The sequence below is a fragment of the Mastigoproctus giganteus genome, chromosome 6 (assembly GCF_048544385.1).
Source record: "Mastigoproctus giganteus isolate SK-2022 chromosome 6, ASM4854438v1, whole genome shotgun sequence".
NCBI classification, from domain to species: domain Eukaryota; kingdom Metazoa; phylum Arthropoda; class Arachnida; order Uropygi; family Thelyphonidae; genus Mastigoproctus; species Mastigoproctus giganteus.
The window spans coordinates 29,509,504-29,536,186 of record NC_143580.1 but is presented as its reverse complement, the minus strand read 5'-3'; the positions used below and the strand labels follow the sequence as shown (position 1 = coordinate 29,536,186).

Genomic DNA, 26,683 nt, shown 5'->3' with positions numbered 1-26,683 from the left:
ACTTAATTAATGAAAATTGCAAAAAGAGGAGACAGCCAAAGACGCCGGGCCCGGAGGCAATTGCCTTGCCTGCCTATGGTAGCTACGCCACTGGATGCAGTGTATCCATCAATAGTTGTAACTGGGTTTTAGAGCATCAGCAACTTAGACCATATTTCCCCATATATAATATGTCTGTAATTTGAGTGTGAATCCATCTGCGAATGGATTCTTCGCAGGATAATGTGCCATGTCACATGCCTAGAATTGTGCAGAATTGGTTACAGGAACGTGAGAGCGAATACAGCGATGGCCAGCACAGTACGCCATCCCAGTCACCAGAGCTCGATCCAATCGAGATGTGGGATGAGATGGAACAAGCTCTTCGAAATATAGATCTGCAACCTTCCAATTTGTAATAAATGTGGGAAGTTGTTGTTGCGGAGTTTTAGCGTCAAAGAGCCAAAAACCCAACAACGACAACAGCCTCCGTTGACCTCCTACTCGAAGATTGTTTATTGTTATGCTTTTAAAAAAGGAAATATTTTTAATAATATTATTAAATATAACGCCTTTCTTTTTTATGTTAAGGTGAAATACTCTCCCCTTCTCCCCCATTTACACACACACACACACACTCCTCAGAAATTACTACACAATTGCAAGGAGCTATTTCCTCCTCGGGGAGTTTTCTGAATCACTCTGTGTTTCGGTATGCCGAAAACTTCTATTTTGATCCTCTCTCTCTATTATTAGGAACGTGATCTATCCATTAACGACTTTCTTTTTTAAAGAGTGGCTTTGTATAAAATAGCCTTGATGACAACTGTCTAAATACTCAAGCTACCCTCCCTATTTCCCAGGAATTCGGGAAAAAAATGAATGAATAAATTTAACTAACGAATTTATTAAGTGCATGTAAATTTAAATTTTTACAAGTTGAAATACAAAAAAACAACAGTTAGAGTAATTATCCTCTGCAAACCTTTAAAAAATATTTTTATTTTCGGATAATTTTTAACGTCATAATCTTGGTTCATCTGCGTGAAAAGTCATTTACATTCGTGCAACTTATTATTATTTAATTATTGCTATATTAGGTTATATAATTAGTATATTAGAAGGTTATAGAACAATAGGATATAATAATAGTAGCACGCAGAAATTTTGTTTTGAGGGGACATGTTGGACATTTTTCCATGCTTGCAAAAGTTTCCACATTGGAAGTTTTTACAAGCATGAACACGTTACAGCACACTTATTTAATACATGACAAAATGTTATAGGGGGTTGTAGCCCCCCTCACCCTCGCCATGGGTGCGCTTAAGCATACTAATATACTAATTATATAGGGTAGGTTATATATTTAGTACGAGGTGTGATTAAAAAGTTCGGGGAATGTGTCTGTGTCTTGAAATTTTTGCGTAGTACGAGTTGCAACTTTATCGAATCATGTTCTAGACATAGTAACACACTAATTATCAGTTTATCTGTGGACAGTCTGAATTACCAAGAGCGTTGAATAGAAGGTGTTATATGTGTTTCGCCACATTTTAAAATGAGTGATTTTACTGAGCAGCATCAATTTTTTTTCAATTTAGGGAAAAAGTGCAACAGAAACCCATGAAGTATTAAAAACAGCTGTTCGATAAGATGCTGTGCGTCATTTTAAGATATTTTAGTGGTTCTCGATGTTTAAAGAGGGTCGCTTGTCGTGAAAAATTATCCTCTCTCCTCAACAATTCAATCGTCTTTTAACTATCCACGGAGTTGCTGGTGAAATTGTTATTTCTTATGGACACGTCAATCAGTTTTAACCCAAGATTTAGGAAGGCGATGTGTTTCAACCAAGTTTGTACCTCGTATCCTCATTTTGTTTCTTCCATCGTTACTGGTGACGAATCGTGGGTATATGGCTATGCCCCGAAAACAAAGGCGCAATTCTCTCAATGGAAGATACTATCTTCTTCAAGTTCTATAAAAACCAGACGGAATGTTCATATTTATTGTATTTTTTGATGAATAGGGTATTGCTCATTATAAATTTCCCCACATGATCAAATAGTGAACCAGGAATACCACAAAACAGTTTTACGATGATTGCACGGTGCTGTTTAGAAAAAAAAAAAACAGGTAGAAAAGTGGGTTTCAGGGAATTGGCTCTTACATCACACAACGCCCCTGCACACTTGGCTCTTTCAATTTAAGAATTTCTTGCAAAACACTTCACTGTGGTTCTCCCATCTGTCATGTTTACCGGATTTAGCTTCCTATGATTTTTTTTTATTTTCTAAGCTTAAGCCCCCTTAGAAGATCACATATTTGCAATAATTAAAGAAATTATTCAGAACATGACATAGGAACTATTAGAAATTTCAAAAGAAGCCTATCAGGAATGCTTCCAGAAACTGCAGAAGCGAGATTCCGGATGGGCCATCCATCCGTTAATATTATCTGGACCTATGAAAATAACAGGCTACTTGTTACGTGCACACTTCTTGCTTCTCAAAGGGATAAACAACAATTCCTGATGATTCAAGTTTTGCCGTCATTTCTTACGTATAAGTGATCAGGCTGTTAAATATCAGTGACTGACCCCTTTTCTTTTTAACAATTCTTTCAGTCTGTGATTTGAACCTAGATCTCTTTAAAAAGTGACTGGTGCTCAACTCGCAGTACTATATCACGGAGAACTACAAGTTATTAAATAATGTACCATCAGGAGAGAGCGATATATAAAATGCGAGGGATGCTTTTAGTTATACTGCACTGATGCATTTTATGTCTTTAAGTGTTTCATTAAATTTCCTTGCATTCGCGTTTACAGGAAAATGAGGCCTACGTTGCGCATCAGCGGATATGCTATTCCTTCTGTTCCTTTGGAAGAGGCAATATCCCTTGGAGACAGGACGGTTTCTTCACTAAATTTAGGTTTTTCTCTCACCATACATCAGTGGTTCCCAGGCGATTTCAACTGGTAGCGCCAAAATAATTTTATTTTTCGTTAGATCATTTTCCACAATATTTAAATAAGGCAGATGTCTGTCTAAATCGTTTAATTTTAAGTTTATTATCACATCACAGCAAGGAAAAAGTTTTTAAATGTGTGTTTTGTTGTTTTTATAGGGTTTTAGGCGTATCAGCGACATAGACCACATTGAGCCCTTTATATTGTCTGTAAAAATTGTGTATGTTCCGTGATAGATTTGCCTGTTTGCATGACGAAAAACGCGAGTTTCCGAGAGGAAAACATCATGCAACCCTCGCCTGAGACCAACCCAGCCACATTGTGAAAAAAAAACCCCAATAATTCACAATATAATGTCACAATGGATCTCTTTACGTTATGTTTATCTCCGAATTGGAAATAAGTGCATAATGGGGTCATACGTTTTGTGGTATTTTCTTACCTCTTCTTCAGTGATAGCTGTCTTTGCAATATCGCCGTCACAAAAGATCGCTTCGATCAGGGCTTGGTCGTTAGCTGAAGGAACAGGATTCTCTTCATGAATTATTCCGGGTTTTTTCAGCCCGCACAACATGCACTCGTAATTCACAATAATCAAAATAATAATAATAATGATAAAATACAGTATGAACGCACATACCATATAAAAGGCGAGGGGCGGAACTAATGCATGTAAACAGGAACAAAAACTAGTACATGTAAACAGAATTTGTAAATTCGCCAGGGAAGAAAAAAAATTATAAAATCTGTCTCCCCTTCTCGAGATTTTCGAATGTGTTTCCTTGTACTTTAACAACCATACCAAATAATGGCCATGAGCCCTCCGTAAACTTGGCTTCTTCCCCTGCTACACGGAGACGATAGCAGAGGGAACAGTCGGGGGAAATGTGGTAGCTTTGCTACTGGAAATGGCATACTGTGTCCATAATACTTGATGCGCCAAAAACACCCAAAACAAGCAACATACCATCAACCTGTCGTATCCTAATTAATTAAAACTGGTGTATTTAATTGAAATAGTGTCGAAGCAATCACATTATGGACCTTGGCTTAACTAAAAGATTTGTAGTATTCCATGACAGTAGGGTGGTTTCCCAGCTTGCTGTTCGTTTCGAGAGGACTCAGTTGAAATTCTGTTGGAGAGTGGAAGGATTTAAATGTTTCATCAATCGGAACTGTAGTTAGTTAATCTTTATTGTACATAAAGATCAAATATACATGACCGCTTGCTGCCAAGGGTTAGTCGATCTCAAGCGGAGAAAGACAGCATCCTTTTTCTCCCGTGAGTTATTCCCGGTTTTTCAGCTCATACAACATGCAAACTGTCTGTTATCACCTAATACACTGGTCCAATATGACCCAAGATGCTGATGCTCCATAAAACCTATCAGAGGCGGATTGGTAGCTACAAAAGGAATGCCTTCGCCGTCCTCCCGACACCAGGCGGAAAAGACCCGAGTTCGAGTCCCATCGATGACGTGAAGAATTTTTATGGGCCTTTTTCACACGGTTGCTGAATTAGTCGGTCTCATGCGAGATTAGCATGGTTTTTTTCTCCCCGAAACTCGGGTGTTTCGTCCAGTAAACAGAAACCAACCACAGAACACACGCAATTTACAGTCAGTATACACGGAGCAATATGGCCTTAGTCGCCGAAGCTACTAAAATCCTATTACATCAACAGCGAAGGGAAGGAGGGGGACTGGCAGTCGATGCTCCAAAAATGAACAAATTAAGAAAAGTCGTAATAGATTTACATATTTCTACCAGCATTTATTCGTATTTTTAAGATAACACAAGGCACGAAATTTAAAACGTGCGATTATGCATTCAGTAGGTCATGCTACTTGGGATTCCCAGGCAGGACCCACCCGTTAATTTCTAGGGTTTCAGTGACTGAATCTGAGCCTGTAACCCACAAACCAACAGAAATTCCTATAGTGAATAAAATAAAATCAGTTCATCACTAACTGTAAATAAAATCTTACACTTCCAAAAATGAACAATCTTTTCTCATTGCCAGTATCGAGATTTAATTCCATTTTCAAATTTCTGGTCGGTTCGAAGCAGAGCTGAACCTAGACTTTAGCTCAGCGAGAGAGAATTTATAAACCTCCTGGGAAGGAAGAATTTATATATCTCCTGCGAAGGAAAGAAGTTATAAACCCCCTGGAAAGAGGTAGGCAGCGTTTTTTTTTTCTTTTTTTTTCTCCTAAGTGAACACGTTAATCGTGTCGAAGATGGAAGGGAAAGTGGGGGGGGTGGATTATGCACTTGACGACAAGGAGCAAATGGTAGTTAATAATGTAAACAAAACGTTACTGGAAAATAGGGCTGCTTTATATTTATTTTTTTAAAGGCCTGAACATTTTATAAAAAAAACATTAATAATAAATACATGTGTCAAGATCTTTTAATTTCTTAAAATGTGTAAGAAAACACAAGCGCTATTGTCAGTGGCTACCGTACTCTAAAACGGAATTTTTTTTTTTCCAAATATAAAAAATATGAATTGAACTTGAAAACTCAAGTTAATAATCGATATATACATATTTTATAATTCTACTTTAGATACAAATTTCTTTAGATTTTGTTTACATGCAACGTTCTTTAAAAAAAACTTGGTTTCATACACCTGAATTCACTTCTTCATGGTTAATTAGCATACCCCGTGGTATAAAAACATGTTTTCCGGTACACAACTGCCTTATATTGCTAAATAGTGCTCTTTATATTATAAACTTCATAGTGAAAGGGGTTACATAGTCTTACTAACATTTTTTTTGATGACTCACTTTCATTATGTGCACTATATGCAGGTCGCAAACTGGGCCTTAATGCGTCATCTTACTCAGAGCACCGCCGCATCACGTGACCCACTGCCCTGTCAAAGGCGGGCGGCGGCTGTGGCGGCTGCGGTAGGCTTCGCAGACTAGTGATTGTTCGATGTGTGGCCGAGTAGTAAGATAGGTATTGCATTCACAGGATAGTTGTCAGTAAAGAAGAAACTGTCTAGCTGCTCATAACAACTTGTGTTATTTAAGTGTTCAGTACTTTCTTCTAAAATCTTTTATTAACATAGATCTGTGCCTAAAGTGCAAAGGTAGCAATTGACCGTCAGTGTCAAGTGTGACCACCGGCTCAAAATGGCGGATTCACACACGTTAGATGTTCATACAGATCCAGAACTGAAATATTTGGTTGTAGATAGAAATGTAATTAACGATCCAGCGACCCAAGCTGAATGGACTGCCAAACGGCTTATTTGGGTACCCCATGAACAACATGGTTTTGTATCGGCAAGTATTAAAGGCGAACGTGGTGATGAATTGGAGGTTGATATTCTGGAAACTAGTAAAAGATGTGTGGTTGCGAAGGATGATGTTCAAAAAATGAATCCTCCTAGATTTAATAAAGTTGAAGATATGGCAGAATTGACTTGCCTAAACGAAGCCTCTGTTTTACACAATTTGAAGGATCGGTACTATTCTGGCTTAATTTATGTAAGTATATTTGTCAGCTTGGATATTCAGTCTTAACTATCAGAAATGAGCATGCCTTGTTTAGATGTTCCCATTATTTTAACCTTATGTGAACTGTTATAAAATAAATATATCTTATTCGATCTGTAAAGGTTTGCAGTTTCCCTAGTAGATTTTGGAAGGGTGTGGTCCATTTTTATTGGTGCTTGCATCACATGCCACTTAGTTTTAAAATTAACACAAATGTAAGATTTGGAAATGACACTACTCTCAGTTCCTTGATTTTCATCATATACTGTTCCCAGAAATTTCAAATATGTATCTTGTTAATTTAAAGTTTAATCAATCTGTTTTTTCCTTTTTGTCAGAGAGTTGAACAGACAAGTTCTCACTTTATCAAGTTAGGGTTCGGCAACCTTTGTTTTTGTGCCCTATTTGTATTCTGCAATCTTTGATACTTTAAGTATCAAGATGTGAATAATTAAGCAATTTTCTATTGATAAATTCTAACATCACTTATTAAATTGACTGGTAAAATTTTGTTTTTATTTTCTGCATATCTTGTCATTTATTTTTCATTCTTATATACCAGTTATTTTTTAAAAAATTTTAATAAAATTGGGCATTTCCAGAAAATTCATCATTATAAATGCTTTCTCTTATAGTTTGTTTTAATTGTTTGTTTGTTTTCTAGAACAGAGTACCTAATTTTAGTGAAACAACTACTTTAATTCTATATTTGTCCCAGGATATTCCTGATGTAACATATCAGCAGTTCCTAACTAACGTTTCATATACTACCACCAGTGGTATGCTGTGAAGTGGTATTATGCAGGGATAATGTAAATAGGTGGTATATTGAATAAAAACATTGTGGAATATAAAAACTGAAATATAAAATAAAGGAATGACCCAATTTCTGTGTGAAACAAGTTAATTTTTGTATAGAGATAAAATAAATTGTGTGTGTACTGAAAGAAAAGAAAAAAGGTAAAATAGTAATTTAAGTGACAATTTGGCCATGGTACTAACAAATAATTCCAAATTTAGGAACATTCCTCTACAACGTCCTTATTCTCCCTAACCCCCCCCCCCCTGCCCTTGTTGCTGTAGTATGTACTTTTTTTTTTCTTTTCTTTTTTTTATTCACTTTTCTTCATTTTGGTAACCTATGATTAATTTATGTATTTAATTTTGTTCATATATGTGATTGTATTAGTAGTACTAGGTTTATTTATAAAAGATTGTCTTGTAATAGATCTTTTAGTAGGTAAAGAAATTATTCTATCATTCCTACTTTTTAGCATCTTGCTAAATATTTGAAAACATAACCTAAATTCCTCCAGCTCATTCAAAATTAACTAATTTATTTGGACAAGTGAAACTAGTCTTCCTTTTTAATCAATGAATTGCTTATTTATGTCATTGCTTTTAAATGACTTCTGAAATAAAATTACATCCTCTTAATAAGACAGAGTATGTGACATAATTTAGGTTAGTATTATGAAAGCAGTGATTACCTTTTTTGGCACCCATTTGAGTAGAACTGGTAAGTGTTAAGTGCCCTAGAAAGATAGGCTGCAACTTACTTCATTGTGCATTAGGTCAGATGCAAGATATGCTGCATTTCACTACTCTCTCTTGCAATCTACTTTAGCACTGAGGAGCATGAATATGTTGTCTGTGTCAATTGTGTCTTGAATTATTAGAAAATTAATTCTTTCATGTTTAATTTCTAATACTTTTATGTTACGATAACATTTTACAATTAAGGTACTGATGTAAATTTACTGTAATGAAAAATAATTTACTGAACAGTGAGCAGCAAAAGAATATTTTATTCCCTTTTTATTTTATTTTTATTATCCCTAATGGAACTCCCTTCCACAACCTTCCTAAGATAGAAAAGGAATTACTCTGTATTCAGTTTGTTTCCCGGCCTTTCTATTATGATAAATATTTTGTAGGTAATGCTGAATAACAATAATAAATCCAACAATCTGTAGATTGCTATTCAGGATAATTAGTGTTAGTTGTTTCACTGTTCTGCTGTGATATGATTATTCACTGATAGCTTTTCTCCTGAGTAAAAAAGAAAATGAAACCAAAAAAATTTGTCTGGAGACTTGCTGTCTAATCTTCCCTGACTCACATGGCATTTGCCACCCTTTTTTTTTTTTTTTAATATTTTCTGAATTTTGGAATGGGATCAGATTTGTCCATATACTTATCCCCACTAGTTTCTGTAAGAGTCTATGCATTTTTTTTTTGTTTCATTTTGATTTATTATGATTATGAGGGCTTAATTATTATTTTTTAAGTAATTTATCCACACACCACTAATTTAATTAAGTGGCATTGGTTAAATAAGGGCTATATCATTGCATTTATGGAGTTTTATAATTTGGCTCATTAAGTTTTTGTATTTCTTGAAAAATTCTATTTGGAATGGGATGCCATGGTCCTCTGTTTTGTGGTTGCAGATTAGAGTCTGTATATTGTTGTGTAAAATATATAGCCATTTGTGAACTCTGGCATCAGAAAATTTGGCTGCTTTTAATAATTCAATATGTATGCAGTGACAATGAATATCTAAACTGTCCTGGCCTTGGCCATCTTGAGAATAATTGGAAATTTATTTTGGGTGTGAAAATTGGTGGAGAGGAATTTTGGAATGGGATCATATCTGTCCATATACTTAATCTCCATTAGTTTTCTGTAAGAGTCCCTACTTATTCCCACTAGTTTTCTTATAAGGTGGAAAGAGTATAATAGAAGGAAGAGTGGTCAAGAAACAGGTATAACATAAGTTTAAGCACTAAAGAATGGGATTAATTGTGAATCTAGATTCCACTAGAGTTGCTGAGTTCCAGTTAAGGGCTTGAATGGCAGGTTAAATTCCCCAAAAAGCATTATTTTAGGTGGAAAGATCTAGGATATGTGGAAGTTGGGAAATAGTATATTTCCCAAATTTCTGAAAGGCTGCAATTTTCTTGATTCTCAGCAATCCATATGCTTGAAAATGAGTATTGTTAATGTGATGGTATGGCATTATGTAGGTTCACAACTATAACAGTAAAATACAGCTTTTACCACATCATGAAACCCTGTGGTTAAATAAAATGGTGGATTTTAAAGTTTTGTTGATCCAGTTTATGAACTACTATCATGTAGTGGTTAGTGTGCCCTCTTGCTGGAACTGATTTCAGTCATCCATCACTTTAATTTATGAAATGAATAGTGTGAAGAGCTTCTTTTTAGAGATAAATAATATTTTATGAATTCCTGAAAGGAATAAGGCCTAATCAGGTTTTCATATATCTATGTGGGGAGAATTATTTGAGTTATTGTAGAGGTGAGGATCTTTATGTCAAAATATATTTCTTGGTATGCCCATTGTAAAAGAAAATATTTCTTTGAGGGATGTTTCATTACTTATTCTGAAGTAAAATGTCCTTATTTTTCAGATATATTCTTGATTCATTTAATATTCAGGGTTCCTTTCTTAATTTAGTTATGCCTGTGTCAAGTTTCCCCCCCCCCATTTCAGTCTGTAATATATAGGATAAAACAATTGTCAGAAGCACAATTATAAGTGAACTTTACAAGTGTGAACTGCTATTCAGTGATCAGTTTTACTGGCATTTTCAAGTGGAAGTTGTTTCTTGGTTTATGTTTATTGTATTGGCATATAAAAGTTTACTTTTTTTTTTTTTTGTTGTAATAGTGCCTCTAAAAATATGCAAGTTGTGTTAGACATTAAGTGAATTGTTTGGTTTATGAAGAATAGCTCCACTTAAATATAAAGTGAAGGAGAGATGCTTTCAATATGAAAAAAGTTTTCTTTTACATTTGTCAAGCCTTTGCTACCCCAATACCGGCTGTGGGATTTAGTTTTATTTAAAAATAAATTAAATTATCAAATAAAACCTCTTATTTAAGAGACATGTTAAGATAACTTTAATTGTTTTAATTAAAAAGTTATTTAATTTAACTGTTTAAATTATATGCAAATACTGTGTAGAAACATTTGCAAAATTTTAATTAAATACAAATTATCTAAGATTTTAGTTTAATTGTAATGTTTAATTTTAAATAATTAAAAAATGATTTAATATAATAATTAAATATAGTTAATACCAAATTAGAGCATCATGGCAGTAACAGCAAGTTATTGCTATGGATAAAAGCATGGTTGAATGAGAGAAGGCTGAGTGGTTATTAAGAAATACTGCTCTTCATGGACTATTATTATTAGCAGAGTGCCCCAGGGTCCTATGCTGGGTATATATTTATCTATGAAGGTATATCAAGCTTAATGTCTGAGTTTGCGGATGATACAAAGATTGGCAGGGTGGTTAATGCTAGTAATCAAGGTAAGCTGCTGCAACAAGATCTAGAAAAATTAGGTAGTGGGCTGAGAAATTGGCAGTTGAAGTTTAATGCAAGAATACTGCATATGAGTAGCAGTAATCCAAGATTAATGTATGAATTGTATCATATTACACCCAGGGTAGCTGAAAATGAAAAGACTTGTTTAGGCTTGACGTAGCTGAGTAGTCAGGAGTGCGAGTGCAGTAGCACACTATCTTTGAGTGAACTGGGGTTGTTAATCATATTTAGCCTGTAACTGCTAAATACAACTAACATTTGTATCGATTTATTGTACACTACTGACCTGGTGGTCGTGCCAGAGTATGAACAAGGACTTTTTTTTTTTTAAATTTTGCAGTCATATGAAATTCTCTGAGTATTGCAGACAGGCTGCCATGACAGCTCATGGGGTTTTGTCAATGATATACACATCCTTTGCTAGCAAGGATAAGAAATGATTATTCCATTATACAAGGCAGTGGTTAGGCTGCACCTTGAGTACTGCATACAGGTCTGGAGGTCTCATTTTAGGATGTAGATCTGGAACAGGTTTAGAGAAAGGCAACAAATTTGAAGGGAACAAAAAGTGGTCTTACCAAGAAAGGCTTCAGTTTTGCAAATTGCAGTGTCTGAAGACGAGGCAACTACAAAGTGATCTGATTAAGGTGTTTAAGGGTTTTAATGGATTGAGTAAGTTTAGTGACAATGGCAATCTTTCTCTTGCTCAGACTACACATATGAGGGGGCATAAATTGAAATTGAGGAAGGATGGCTGTAGAACAGATGTGTGGAAGTTTGCCCTCTGCCATCAGGTGGGTGATTGTTGGAATAAACTTCTGTCTGTTGTGGAAGTGGGTAGTTTGAATAAATTCAAGGAAGAACAAAGAACTAGACAAATTATTGGAGGAAATGGATAGGTGATGTGGGTAGTTTTTTCTTTTCTTTTTTTTCCTTTCTGACGATTTATAAACTTGCTTTCTTGCATCATTTGCCACTGCTAATACTAATACTAGGCGCCTCCGTAGCCAGGTGGGAAGGAGCAGCAGTGTGTAGCACATGCTTCTTGATTAGACCGGGGTTTGAGCCCGTCACCACCAAATACGGAAAGGTCAGGGAATGACCATCGCATATCCTGGAGCAATATGGCCTTAGTTGCTAATGCTCCTAAAAAAAAAAAAAAAAAAAAAAAAAAAACCAAGCCACTGCCAATACTAATTTTGTCTGGAACTAAATCCCATTTTTGGCTGTATGATGATCAGATAATTGATTTATTATACTAAATGGGGTAATGTATTCTTGACAATCATACAAAAATAGGCTAAATTGTTTTATCACATGAAAATAGTTTCCCCCTTACATTTTATATTTGAATTTGGATATTCCACATGATGTCCTTTTCTTAATCTTATAGCTCTCATGTTTTTTTTATAATAAAGATCAAATGGATTGTTTCATCATAATGCTTCATTAGAAAGCTGTGATTTTTACTCCTCAGATGGCTGTGGGCCCCTGTTTTTTAGTTAAGAGAACATGGATTTCTAAGCATATTAGTGGTGTTAGGTATTCTCAAGTATATCAATATTATTTAACCCTTTCATCTCTCTCTCTCTCTCTCTCTGGCGCCTCCGTAGCCAGGTGGGAAGGAGCAGCAGTGCATAGCACACGCTTCTTGATTAGACCGGGGTTCGAGCCTGTCACCACCAAATACGGAGGATGTGGAAAGGTCAGGGAATGACCACCGCATATCCCGGAGCAATATGGCCTTAGTTGCTAATGCTCCTAAAAACCAAATAACAAACAAACAAACTCTGTGTTAGAAAATGAATCCTCAAATGTGATTATGTTCATCCAATTCTTATATGTAGGTGCCACAGAAGTTCTGAGAAAGCCTTTTTTTTCTCATAAATAGATTACAGGAATGGCATTAACAGCGATACAAAAATGTACACCATTGTTAATGCATATTACCTATGCATTGACTGGTTAAGATAGCAAATTGCATGTATGTTGCATTTTCAGTTGCCTTAATTCACTTGCGAAGTAACTTCACTTAATTATGAAGTAAAGTTATTTCACAGTGTAAATATACTTTCTCTGAAATTGTTATAACAATTTGTAGGCATCCTAGGTTAAGAAGCACCTGTTATAAAGCAGTGGTATTTGTTTTTGTCAGTATGCACCCTTGCTAATTTTGAATTGGGACTGGGCCTTATAGTGATGGAGTGTGGGTTCCATTAGCCACCACAGTGATGGCTATAATGGTATGCTTTCTGCAGTTATATTGGGAATGGCTTGTAGCAGACAAACACATGAAATGAGTCTGGCATTGTATTGGTTACATATAGTGTCACGACACCAGTAACACTTGACTATGACAGTCACAGAGATGCTATTAATATGATTGTGGCAACATTTATCCCAGTGCATAATGCACCTTACCCCCACCATACAGTTTAAACTAGGTGATATTTGCAGAAAAACAACATTTGTACACCTATGGGCTTTTATGTTAGATGATGCTGTTGTCATCTTGTAACAGAAGCCTATAATGTGCTAAGAATCGTCAGCACTTTAGGGCTAGAATAGGTGATCTAGTTTTATAAGTTGTAATTGCATTATGCATACAGCACAACCAGGGTAAACAAACCTCCAAACAGAAATCCAGCAATCCATGACGTATAATGGAATTGTTGGCCTTCCGTTATAAGATATTTTTTTTAACTCTCAGGTGCTTATTGACCAATGTTCAGATTGTAGGGTGCCCTTATATATTGTAAAATGCCATGTGCTTGTCACATACCATATTTATTTCGCTTCCAGTAGGATAATAGGATATTTTGTTGAGTCTGTATATAGTGCATTAGTGAATGAGCTCGATAGTGATTTTTCTCTGCAGAGTTGTTGAATCTCACTCCCATAGAGCATTTATACCAAATTATGTTATATATATATATATATAGCTTATGTTGTGTATTTTATTTTTTATGGAAATCCCAAATGTGAAAGGTTATTGTAACGTATCAGTCAAGAAGACAAAATATTTTTGTTAATATTAGACTTGAATTTTTGTAGATTGAGTGGCTTTCATGAAATACACAAGAAGGAAAGTTGTTCAAAAGAAGGGTTAAATAAACAAGTAAAGTTAATTTTGAGTTGAACTGCTGTGAATGGATGTTGACCAGCTGATGCTCATCTTCAAACTGGTTTAGAAGAAAGGACAGAATTATAGATGCTAATTTGGAAAAGCACACTTGGAAATATTTGTAGAAAAGGCATGTGGTAGAAACAAATGTCTCTGATGGAGAATAAAATTAGTTTTAGCAGAGGGATCATTAACTAACCTGATTGCTATTCTTTTTGGATAGAGCCTAGTAATTTGAGGCTGGGATGCTCCCCTGTATGTGAGAACAATGTTTCTGTGGTATAGTGGATATGTGATTTGTAGAGAATTAGCAGTTGTTTAGAAGAAAAATAGGTGAAAAAGTCATCTTTGATGAGAGGAAGCAGTATTTGTGATGTGCTTATGCCAAGAATGTTTAAGTCAGGATTCTTCTCAGTAAAATTGTAATTCTTGTCTTTGAAGTCTGGGTGCTGAAGGTGAACATGTGCATATCACTTTTTTTTTTTTTTTGTGACAAATAGACTTTATTTGATAAGTGTTAGTAACTAACTAATGCTAACTGTATTTAAAATCTAAATGTCAAATAATCCAGGCATCAGCAAAACTAAAATCCACTTTTTTGGCATCAGCCAAAAAAAAAAAAAACAATATTCATACTATTCTCATTCCAGGTAACCATACAGTTCTGCATTAAACTTAGCCAGACTTGCTGCCTCCATCATGTTTGAGAGACAACTTATTCTAGTAGCAGTAGTGGCATGCAATGCAAGAAAGCAAGTGTATGAGCTTATGCAGCACCAGCCAAAAAAAAAAAAAAAAAAAATTTTTTTTTGGCTAATGATAACTAAATTAATGATGAACACTAAATTTTTAGTGTTTAATGACCTGCTTTTGTAAGTGCACTTCATGAGATTATGCCTTCTCTTATTTCCTTAGATTTTGTGAAGGAGAATAGACCTTCCTTATTCATTTTACTCAACCCCTTTAGCACTTTACACACGGCAATCAAATTTCTCCTTAAATGTCTAGTTGTAAGACTTTGCATCTTTAGTTGTCCTTTCAACCCCTCTCCAAAAGTATTATTTATTTATTTTTTTTTTTAGTGCAGTTTTCAGACTTTAATTCAATATTCCAAATGTGGCCTAACAGTTTTCTTCTCACTAGAGAATCACTCAGTGAGCACTATTCAGCAAACTGTGTAGATATTTGAGAAGTTCTGTTTTGTATAGAGCAAATTTTTTTTTTTTTTTTTTTTTTTTTTTTTTTTTTAAGGTGAAGTGTAGAGTATTGCATCAACAAAATTATGGCTAGAATTTCTAGTCAGTAAATCATTAATACAGAGGAAGAAAAGTGTGGACAAAGGTACAGAACCTGCTCTGCAGAATTCTTAGCTGGCAGTGGTACATTGTAGTGTGTGTGTATATATATATATATATTCCACCAAATGTGTGTATGTCTTAGCAATTTACCACTCATGTATGTATATCCTTTTTTTTTTATATGTACTGCTGGAAAACTTATTTTCTTAATAACAATGTACAGTTTAAAAATGTTGGGAACCTTTTGTGATAGCATTTGTGAGATGTGAGCAAGAGGCCATAATAAAATGCAGACCCACTATTTAGTTTTTCTGGCTGGATGGACTGGAGGACTATTAATGTTACTGTTTGGAGTCAGTACTGGTGAGGCAAATGATAATCTACCAAATACCAAGATGATATTACTTATGTGTTGTCACAGAGTACAAAAAAGAAAATGAATCAGAATGACTGTCACATAATGGGTGTGAAGAAGTTTTAGGTAACTCTGCTGATGAATTGAACAGGTACTTTACATTTGATCTTTATGTAAAAAAGATTCTTCAAATTGAGGATGATAATGTGCAATTGGTGATACTAAAAAAAGAAGATAAACCATCTTCTGTGTTTATTAGAAAAGCCATTTTCTAATAAACACAGTTTTTGAGCCTAAATACAAGTAAGGGTCCTGGAGTTGATGGAATATACCCAGTGATTGAGAGATGGTGCTTTGTATCATTAAGGTTGATTGAGGGCATTGTTGTACTTGGGGGATTTGTGTGGATTGAAGAAGTATCACTATATTGCTAATGCATAAAGATGGTTCTAAGAGTGAAGGGTAAATATTAATTAGCTAATGTGACTCTGGAAGCAACAGTCCAAAGTGCAATGTGAGACATTTGAGGTGGGTCAGAAAGTTTGGAGACTGAATGAATATTTTGGGTATTAGCCATATAGTGCAAGGAAGCCATAAGCTTTTGTTGTGGAAGCCACAAGCACTAACCAAAAAAAATAATAAAATAAATAGCTAAATGAAAAAACAGATAATAAAAGTAAATATATAAAAAGAAAACAAACAACATATGTTTATATGCCATATCACCACCTCATTACATAGGTGACCTTTTGAATTTCTCCAAACTGTCAGCCTCAACTACCCACAGAGTAATAAACAACTTGCTGACTGAAAGAAATGTTCCTACAATCCAGTCCAAATCTCTTTCCTTATAATTTGAATGATTAAGCTTACCATATGGATTTCCTTCAAAGCAGTTTCCTTGACACCATATACACAGTACTTCAACTTCTAGAGGCATTCTGATCACAAAAGAATTTGATTTGAAACTTTGAAAAATTCATTGTTCGGTAAAATTGCACATTTTAAAATGTGATGAAATACCTACGTGGTGTGGGCTAATTCAGAATGACTTCTGATAAATTGGTGCTCATGTGTTTGATGACCTGTCTGGACATGGATGAGCCACTGAACATGTTGCAGCATCTCAACATGCTATGACATCAGTTTCAAGATAAAAAGTTGGTCGTATTTTTATTTTGATTGCACCGTTGTAAATAGAAATGGAATTTGAAGGCTACATAACAGTTTTGTTAGGGGAAAGTCATGTTTAAGCTGCTCAACTGAGCTGGTTGTAGGAAATAATTTGTTTATTTGGATTTTAGAAAAGCATTTGACTTTCTCGCTCATGAGTGATTACTGTTATAAGCTGGCACTATATTGGAATTACAGAGTGGCAGGAGGCAGAGGATTATGATTAATGGTTACTCTTCAGATTGGCCTAATGTTAGAAGCAGGGTTCCCTGGGGATTGGTTCTGGGACCACTGTTTCTGATTTTAATGACATTTATAGAGGGATAGGTAACATATCAAAGTTGAGAGTGGCTAATGATCAGTGCAAGAATCACTCCACTAACTTGGATAAGTTTCAGGGATGGTCATTAAATGACTGTTTTAATAAGTCTTACACTTTAGAAATAACTCCAAAGTAATTTCTACACTTGGTAGATCAAATTAAAAACAATAGAGGAAGAATGCAATTTTGGAGTTATGATATGGGTGGATATCTACAGTGTAGACAGCCTCAAAGAAGGTCCGTGATCCCACTGATGATTTATTGTGCATTTGCTTATATAGATAGGGAGGTCATAATTCCACTGTATAAAGTAATAAGACTGCACTTGGAATACTTTGTTCAGGCATGGAGACTGTACTTAAAAATAGACATGGATTCATTCAACAATATAAGATGGGTAACTCACTTTGTGAGATCTACAAATGGGCTTCTGTATAAGGAAAGAGCTTGGCAAGTAGGCACCTTAAAGTGGGACCTGACAGAGGTTTATAAGGCTCTGAAAGGGGATGGTAAAATGAATGAAAGCAAAAAATTTCATTGTTATGGTTCCAGAATTAGGGACCTAAAATTCAAATTATGCTGGAAGAGGTTAGACTGAATTGTAGAAAGTTTTTTTTTAACCAGTCAGTGTAATATTAATTACTAGAATAAGTTACCTCAGTTGGTAGTTAAGGTTGACAAGTTGGGGAAATTCAAAGGTCAGCTGGATACTTACCTACACAAGGAGGGGAACACATGGATAGATCTTTATTTTTTTATATTTATTTTTTGTTGTTGCAGAAGTCTGTCTTCCTTGCACAGTGTGGCTAATACTATGTTAATATTTGTTGCTCTTCATATGCTGGAAGGACATTGAAATTTAACTATTTGTGTAATAGCAAGTGGTCTATGGGCTCACAGAATGTTTTATACACTTTATGGTATGAATGTTACAAGGTACTTGAATACATCTTGAGTTCTGGATTGTACTATTTGTATATTGGAGGGTTGCAGATCTATATATGTGACACACCATTCAACCTCATTCCAAAGATAGATGGGTGCTCAGTGTTGGGGGGAAAGAATAAAGGAAGGAGAGGACAAGTTTTTACTGTTCAGCTAATCATTCTTGCACATATCAGGCCCAGGTCTGTCTTATCCTGGACTAGTTCATTGTCCTGCTGGAAGACTCAGTAACTGTCAAGAGTGTCGATAGTACAATAGGTCTGTCCCCAAATCTTGCAGGTGTATCAGAGGATCTAAGATAATCTACATTCTCACAACAGTAAATCAGGAGTGCTCACCTCCCACCTTATGCCAAGAGTAGTGTCTTTTTTTGAAATTGCCATATCACCATCTATTCTTATGCTTATCACATATGACACAACATGCAATTTTTTTCCTATACGGGTACCATGCATTTGATTGTTGATATTGTTCATCTGGCTGTTTTCATTCCTGTAGAGCCAATCACCTTGCTCTCATTAGGATAGGCTGTCTTATTTCAAGGTCCTAGGTGTTATATCCCATAAGGTGCATAGTGATACTAATAATTGGCAAGTAAATTGCAGTAAAACTTTTTGTGAACGCAAAGTTTTACTATAGTTTAGTTGTCAATTAGTATTACTATATACTGTTTTATTTTTTTATTATTAGTTTGTATCTTCCTATGTGGAATATTAAGTAGTACTTTGAAAGGAAGTATATGCTCCCCCTTCTACCCTGAATTAAGACCTTTTGCCAAATGAGTTTCTGAAATACATTACTCATTCTTGCCTCTCATTTTAAAAACTTGTATATACGATAGGCCAAATTTTATTTTCTTTGATATTCTTGCAGATCCTTCTACTTTGCAGTCCCTCTGCTGCATCCAGCAATAGTCGCCCATCATACTGACATTCCATTGTACCTCATCTCCATGTCTTTAATGTCCTGGTGAAACCTCTCACCCTGTTCTTTGCTAACACTTCCTAGATTTTCTGGAACTAGCTGTAACTCATGTTGCAGCCCAGCTCCTTGAAGTTTGCCAACATATTTTCAACTGTATTCCTGTAATCTGGATCCTTATTGTTCCCTAAGAAATTCTCAGCAACAGACCTGAATAAATCCAACAGACCAAAATAAATCCATGCCTGTTTTTTCTCTTTTATTCATGGTTCACTCAAAATCCCAGTCCTTCATGTTTGTGAATTTGAGGTCCAACAGATATACCTTGTTTTAGCTTCTCTTGGGTGATCAATGGGAATTTAGTACAAAGGTAGTTGAAGCAGGGACCTTTCTTAGGTAAAGCTTTCACAAACTGTCCGTTTGTGCAAGGCTGGGAAGAGGACAGTTTTGGAGTCCACCAGTGGTTTATTAATTATGTTCTTTGATCCAGGCAACAAACTACCCCTCTTTGGCCAGACCTTGACATTCTCTGCCTGACTGCCCCACTGAAAAAAAGTAAGGCATTTTTATTAGCCAGTTTGCTGTCCAAGTAACATTGTGTAGTTGGGGGGGGGGCACTTGACAATCAACACTAGACACTATGTCCAAGTTATATGCCTACCACTTTAAAGTCAGCACATACCAACCATGTTCTTCATACTTAATATTTGTCAACTTCAAGCTCTCATATGATTCTTTCAAATGCAGAGTGAGCTACTGGAATTGTTCCACAATGCAAATAAATATGGGTTAACACATATTCGAGACTGCTATTTGACGAGTCAGTCTCCACTGTGTAGGATTGTAACTAATTCCTAAATAGTTCATTAAGTCATTTATATTACTGCAAAAACCATGTAATCATCCTCAGAGAAGTAGGAGACTAGGCCTTGGTCTCTATATGTATGTACCATCAGAAAAATGTTCCACATGATGATTTAAATTTGGTAATTTAAATTTAATTTGATAAATTAAATCTCTTATCAGATCACTGAGTTAATGCTATGAAAACAGCTGAGGGCTAGAGTCAGTCTCCAGTCATGTGGACTTCAGTTTCATCTTCAGAAGCTTCACTTTCAGCACTCACTGCTATTACATTCTTCAATATAAGGCAAGGAATCAGCAGGTTATCTCCATATGGGACTGGTGTCTAATAGCAGATGGTGTATTAGGATTGATAATGCTCTTCTTACTCTTTGCATTGTAATGCTCTACATTTAACTAAGCAAAAGTAAGTCATCACAATGGTTTGTAGGTTTCTGCAAAATCATGGGAATTGCAAATGATATAGCCTTCTTTTACCATTTTTCCACAATCCCAATGTGTTGGCACAGGTTTGGCAAGCTTTATGTAGTGCCTGTTTTCCTTGGTCACAGTCAGTTTCACTCCAAATGCACAAACACATTTTGTACAAATTCTGTGATATCTTGGTTTTGCTTGAAGTCTACATAACTTCCAAGTATAACAAAATAAATTTGGATTGTTCAAACACTTGTGAAGATGTTTTACTCAATGGTACAATTTGACACAATAACCTCAAAATAACTGAGCTGCACTGATGAACTCTGCTGCATGGAGCTCTCAAGGTTAAGATACAAATGATGGAAGTCAGTGTCACCAACATGTGAAGATTTAGTTTACAAATTCCCAGCATTTGTTTACTCCAAATGGCATGGCCTTCTTTTTACCATTTTCCCACACATTCAGTAGTACAATTCATGACATCAACTTAAGTGATTTGTGAAAAAAACAGTACATTGTAGAAAGAAATGAATAACATTTCTAAATCATAAAAATTTTAGTTAAAACGGCTATTAGTTTACAAAATCGAAAGTCATGCAGAATGGTGTAATTGTTAGTTAGCTGTAAATATAATACTCTTCTGTGTGCTTAATAGAAATATTTTTAATCCATTTTTTTTTTTTATACAATTTAATTCAGGTGTTTTTTGTTTTTTTTTTTTTTTTTTTGACAGATTCAGAAGCCTGCCTTTTTGCATCATTTTGCCATTCAGTTAATAAAATTAAATAATTTTATTAACTAAAATTAAATTATGCACACTTGTTCTTCCTGGTTGGTTATCCATCCAAACCTGAAATCCTGTGCAGGGGCTTGCAGACCCTTCTGTCCATTACCACTGATACTGAAATTAGTCAAAGATTTAACTGTTTGGAATATGGTTACATAGTGTATATATACACTGTGTTGCCACTTTATTAGGTATACCTACCTAGTAGCATCTTGTGCCTCCTTAGCCTTCACAACAGTCTGAATTAGTGTAGGTATGAATTGAACAAGATGCTGAAAACGTTGTGCAGGAATGGAGTACACATGCAGACATGAGTATCATGCAGTTCCTTGAGATTTGACAGAGGTGTAGGCTTGTAGCAAACAGCCCTTTCCGGCTCATCCCAAAGATGTTCAATAGGATCGAGATGTGGGGACTGAGTGGGCCACTGCAGCAAAGAAAAGTCATTGTCATGTTCCTGGAACTATTCCATAGTGATTCAGGCTTTGTGCACTGGTGCATTATCCTGCTGGAAGTAACCATCTGACTGAGGATAAACTGTCAACATGAACGGATGCACTTGGTCAGCAACAATATTTAGGTGTGATGTGGCATTCAGACATGAATCTATGGGTATCAATTGACCCAACGTGTGCCAAGAAAAGATTCCCCACATCCGTAGCCGAGTGGTCAGGAGCGGGAGTGAGTAGCACATGCTCTTTGAGTAGACCGGGGTTCAAGCCCCTGACTGCTGAATACGGTCGATCTGCCAACCCGCACTGGACCAGCCTGGCAGATTATGGTCCATTTCCCTCAGCATGAATTGTTGAGGAGGCTTCCATCCTGCAGTGGGTTGATAATGGCTGCACTTTATTTTATTTTTATTTAACACTGCCCCCACCACCGTGCACATTAGTCATCAGACATGACGGGTCCATAGATCATGTTGTTTTTGCCAAATTCTGAGCCTTCCATCAACATGATGCACCAGGAACTTTGACTCGTCAAATCAAGCAACTGTTTTCCAATCCTCAATAGTCCAGTGCTGGTGTTGCTGTGCCCACAGGAGGTGTGCTCTCTTGTTCTTCATTGTTAACAAAGGTATGTAATGTGGCCGTTAGCTGTTGTAGCCCATTTGCGACGAAGTGCAACTAGTGATCCATTGCGATATTTTGTTCTGTGCACCAAGGTTGTATTCTGACGTGATGTGCAACATTGTGGCCCATCTGTTTGCTTGCACGGTTCTAGCCATCCTCCTCTGACTTCTCTCATCAACAAGCAATTTTCTTTCACAGGAGTGCTGTTGAGAGGATGTTTTCTGTTCATTGCACCATTCTCGATACGCCCTTGAAACTGTGGTGCATGAAAAATTCAGAACTGCTATTTCAGAGATGCTTTGTCCAGCACATCTTGCACCTACTACCATGCCACATTCTAAGTCTGTTAGATCACTCCTTTTCCCATTTTTGCTATGGTTTTTACACTTAACTGATACTAGAAAGGTTGTTCTGCTGCATTTATATCCACAACTGTGGTCATGTGACTTGCAACGTTGTGGGACAAACCATTTGTGTGCACAGCAGGGGTCTACCTAATAAAGTGGCAGCACAGTGTATATATTGAACCTCAAGTTGGTAGAACTGTTGTTCACATTTTCTGTTGGTCATTTTGGAAAGCCTAATGGATTGAGATTGACATATGGAAACTGATGTGCTATTATTTTATGATGGCTGACTGAGAATATTTGGGTTTAACTCATTTTGGTATCCCGAACTGGAGGAACTTTTGGGTTGATGATTTCCATTGATGATTTAGGTCTGATGTTGAAAATGGTTTGAGCCAAATGATTTGGCTCCCTTAAATTCTGTGCTTCTAAGGCATTTATCTCTGTCAAGAATATTTGATTCTTTTATTCCCAGCATTTCTACAATCTCCATGCCTAGCTTAAATCTTCCTCCCTGGCTGGGAAAGAACCTTAGGATAGGGAGGAATGAGATTCTCAGAAATTCCCTTACAATAGTTCATTATCCTTGTGGAAGACTTAATTTCTTTTAGGAACATGAATGTAGTCCACAGTGATAATGCAATAGGACTGTCTCCAAATCTTGTATGTGTATTGGAGGACCTATGATATTCTTGTGGTTTGAGCCATTCACTTGTTTACACAGAGATGGATAGTTATGGAAAACCAAGGTGTTTTCTGGTCTTGTTACTGCAGATCCCCTTCACTCTATATCAACATTTATGTTTATTGAGTGGTGTGATTTGTAATTAAGAAACATAGTATTGGTTGGTTTTCTATAAACATTAGTGGTAATAAAAATTCAGTGTGCTCATGATCAAATCAGCGAAAGAGGTGTTTTTTTTTTTTTTTTTTTTTTTTAATTCTGTTCTTTAAACTAGAGATGGGAAGTGATGTGAATGTTGTTGATTTAGTAATGGTACAGGTACAAGGAGAGCTGTTGTCCCCCCTCTCTGTTAGAAGGGAGGGGAGACACCAGTTCTCATTTGTATATGCCATGCTGCATGAATGAAAGTATCTTTGTTAATAAGATGCAGGTGCTACTGACTAGCTTTTCTGGGGTCCATTATTTGAACATTTAGAATTCACTTGGCTTTTCTTGGTTTAGACAGCTTATAGAAGGGTTTTGTTATTCAGGTATAAACAATTGTCCTATTAAAAAGAACAACAAAAAAACCCGAATAAATACATGAATTTTTCCATGTTGCTTCCTAGTGCTGAGGAACATCTGTTTTGTCATGGGTTATTAGAGGCACAGTGATTATCTTTTTGCAATTTAAAAAACCTTATTAGTGAATGTGATTGTTTTGCAGAAGTTCACACCTCATGTCACATTGAAGGTGACAGATTACTGTCTGCACATTGTATGTTCATTTTACAGTTAAAGACCATATTTGTTTTCCATTCCTTATCATTCATATATATTCACTTGAACAATTTATTCTCAACATTGAGTCAGTGTTTAGTGGTTGATGGTTATAACTGTTTACTAATTTTTAACAGTAAAGTTACATTTAACTTTTGATAATTGTATCCGAAGAGTTGAGAAAGGAGAGTCAGTTTTTGTACCATGGTTTTTTTTTTTTGTTTTTTTTTTTTAATGAAGAGGCAATAAAAGCATTTGCAAATTAAGAAATCTTACTTTGAAAATATGCCATGCATAAAAAAAAAACACTAGCTTTAGGTATGAAAATTTAAAGAAAATAATTTTATCTGTACAGAGTGCATTCACTCTGTTTATCATAAAATCATTTGCCACTGAACAAATGTTGTTCATTTCTTAAAACAATATTTCTAAGTTGTGAAGTAGCATAAAAACATAAGAACAAAGCAGCGGCCATTTTTAGTGAAATTATGTATAAAGAAAAAGAAGTGGAAATGCCATTAAACTCTAATTTGTTCAGTAGAAATGGGGACAAACAAGAACTTAGTGTATATAATCTCTGATGGCATTGAATAAAACAGCTAGGTCTATTCAACATGATCATCGATTTGAGAAAAATTGACTGTTTCTGGAGAAGACAAATTTGCAACTTTTTGATGATGCTAAGTAATCTTAGCATCATTAAATTTCTTATAATTTTGACTTATAAGATAAAGATTAAATTGTACTTACAAGATTATGATGTTAAGATAAATCTTAGCATCTTCAAATTTCTTATTGCTACTTAATTGTTAATTAGTAATAAATAAATTTAATCAAAAACAAATTAACAGCCCATATGTTAGCATGTCATTAGTTATACTAAAACTGAGTTAGGGAGGCTACCTTGATCGTGTAGAGTGCTAGAGCTTTTAAAGGTGAAACCAATGGGAAAAAGTTTCTCAAAAGATTAAGTTTCAACTGAATGAACAGGATTGTTTTTGCAGCAAAAAAACTGTAAAATGAGATCTCACTTGTGCCAACAAGAATATCCTCTACATCTATTTATGTGTCACTTGATACAGATTCATGGTGTAATTTTTGCCTGCTTCCTTGCAGCAATAGTAATTTATGGTACAGAAACTGCAAAAGAAACAGTCCAGAATTTTATGAAGTTTAAACCTGTGCTTTATTCTGGCTAGGATAAACATTAGGTGTGGAAGTCTAGCATGAAATTCTTCATCTATGAGTAAAATAGTATGGTAAAAATTAAACATTGAAAATGCTCGAAACTGTATGAAATTGGGCAGTGTTACAACTTTGCATGCAGTTTTGCGAGGAACAGAGTCATGTTGAAAAATAGTTTGTTTCCTGAAAGTAGTCCACTGTTACTTTGAGAAAGTAGTCAAAAAATGAAACTGTGATAGTTTCTAGAAATCCATACAAACAATTAAAATAAAGAATTAGTAAAAGGTTAATGCTCTACTCTAAAACAGTCTGATTGATAGGCATACAGATACAGTACTTTCTTTCAAGAAGTGATGACACCAACAACCATACAACTGTATAAAGCAAAATCAGTAACTGGCCACACAACATTTTAAAGTATAGTATAAAGTATTTGCCATATGGTGCAAGGAAGCCACAGTGCTTTTGCTGCACTAACAAAAAAAAAAAAAAAAAACACCCCCAGTAGATAAGAAAATAAAAATTATGCTGTTACCTACGTGAGGAGTGAAGAGCATAATTTGGTTGGCCTTTGAATTTTGTTCAAACTGTCATCCTAGACTACAGAGGCAACAACTCGTTCCAGTAATCAACAACTTGCTGCCTAAAAGAACTTCCTATAATCTAGTCTAAACCTCTTCCCTTGTAATTTTTATGATCTGTAGTTCTTTATAACAGTAAAAATTGTCTTCATTTATTTTATTAATCCTTCTCAGATCCTTATAAACTTCAGTTAGATCCCCTCTTAGGTGCCTGGTTGCCAAGCTCTCTAGCCCACATAAGGTAATACCTCATATGGTTGCCCTTTTGTTGATCTCACAATGTGAGTTGCCCATTGTTAGACCCTTCCAAGAAGCTGTCTTTTTTTTTTTAGATGAGGTCTCCATCCTTGGTCACAATATTCCAAAATGCATTATACAGTGGGATCTCCCTATCCCTTTAGGATATTGTTCAATAAATCATCAATTGGACACCATGGGCTGACTACCTGTTTATACTACTCAAAGAACTTCATATCTGCCTGTATCATAACTCCCAGATCTTTTCTTCCTCTACTGTTTTTTAACTTAACCCAACCAAGCACGAAAGTTATTTTGGGGTTGATGTTCTCCAAATGTAAGACCTTGCACTTTGCTGCAATAAATCATAACTGCCACTTTTCTGACCATTCTTGAAGCTCCTTCAAGTCATCCTGAAGGAGTGCCGCTTGGCACTGATCATTGACTCTCCCAACCTTTACATCATCTGCAAATTGTGATATCATGCCCTCTATTCCTTCTTTAATGTTGTTTATGAAAATGAGAAACAACAGTGATTCAAGATCTGATCCTTGAGAGGTATGTCTCAAGGATCAGATCTTGATCAAGATCAGATCAAGGTATGTAGTGTGGGTGCCACACCTTGACCCCTGCTTACGTTGGTTCAAAACTGGGTGGTCACCCACTATGTGCACGAGCATGGAGGTTATACCCAAGATTACTAACAGCCCCACCATCGTGAAGGTGCAAGCAGAGGATTTGGCTGTCACAGATTGTCCGGACTTCGCTGAAATTGGGTTCACTTGA

At 35.6% G+C, this 26,683-nt stretch overlaps 1 protein-coding gene across 1 annotated transcript in view; it reads left to right on the top strand.

The window, feature by feature from the left end:
• Positions 1 to 5,851: 5,851 nt before the first annotated feature.
• zip (myosin heavy chain 10) overlaps positions 5,852 to 26,683 on the top strand; it is a 380,860-nt gene continuing 360,028 nt past the window's right edge. The window contains exon 1 of the mRNA XM_090375898.1: positions 5,852 to 6,450. Within this exon, the coding sequence (XP_090232024.1) occupies positions 6,094 to 6,450 (357 nt within the window). The 5' untranslated portion in view covers positions 5,852 to 6,093. The remainder of the gene's footprint in view (positions 6,451 to 26,683) is intronic.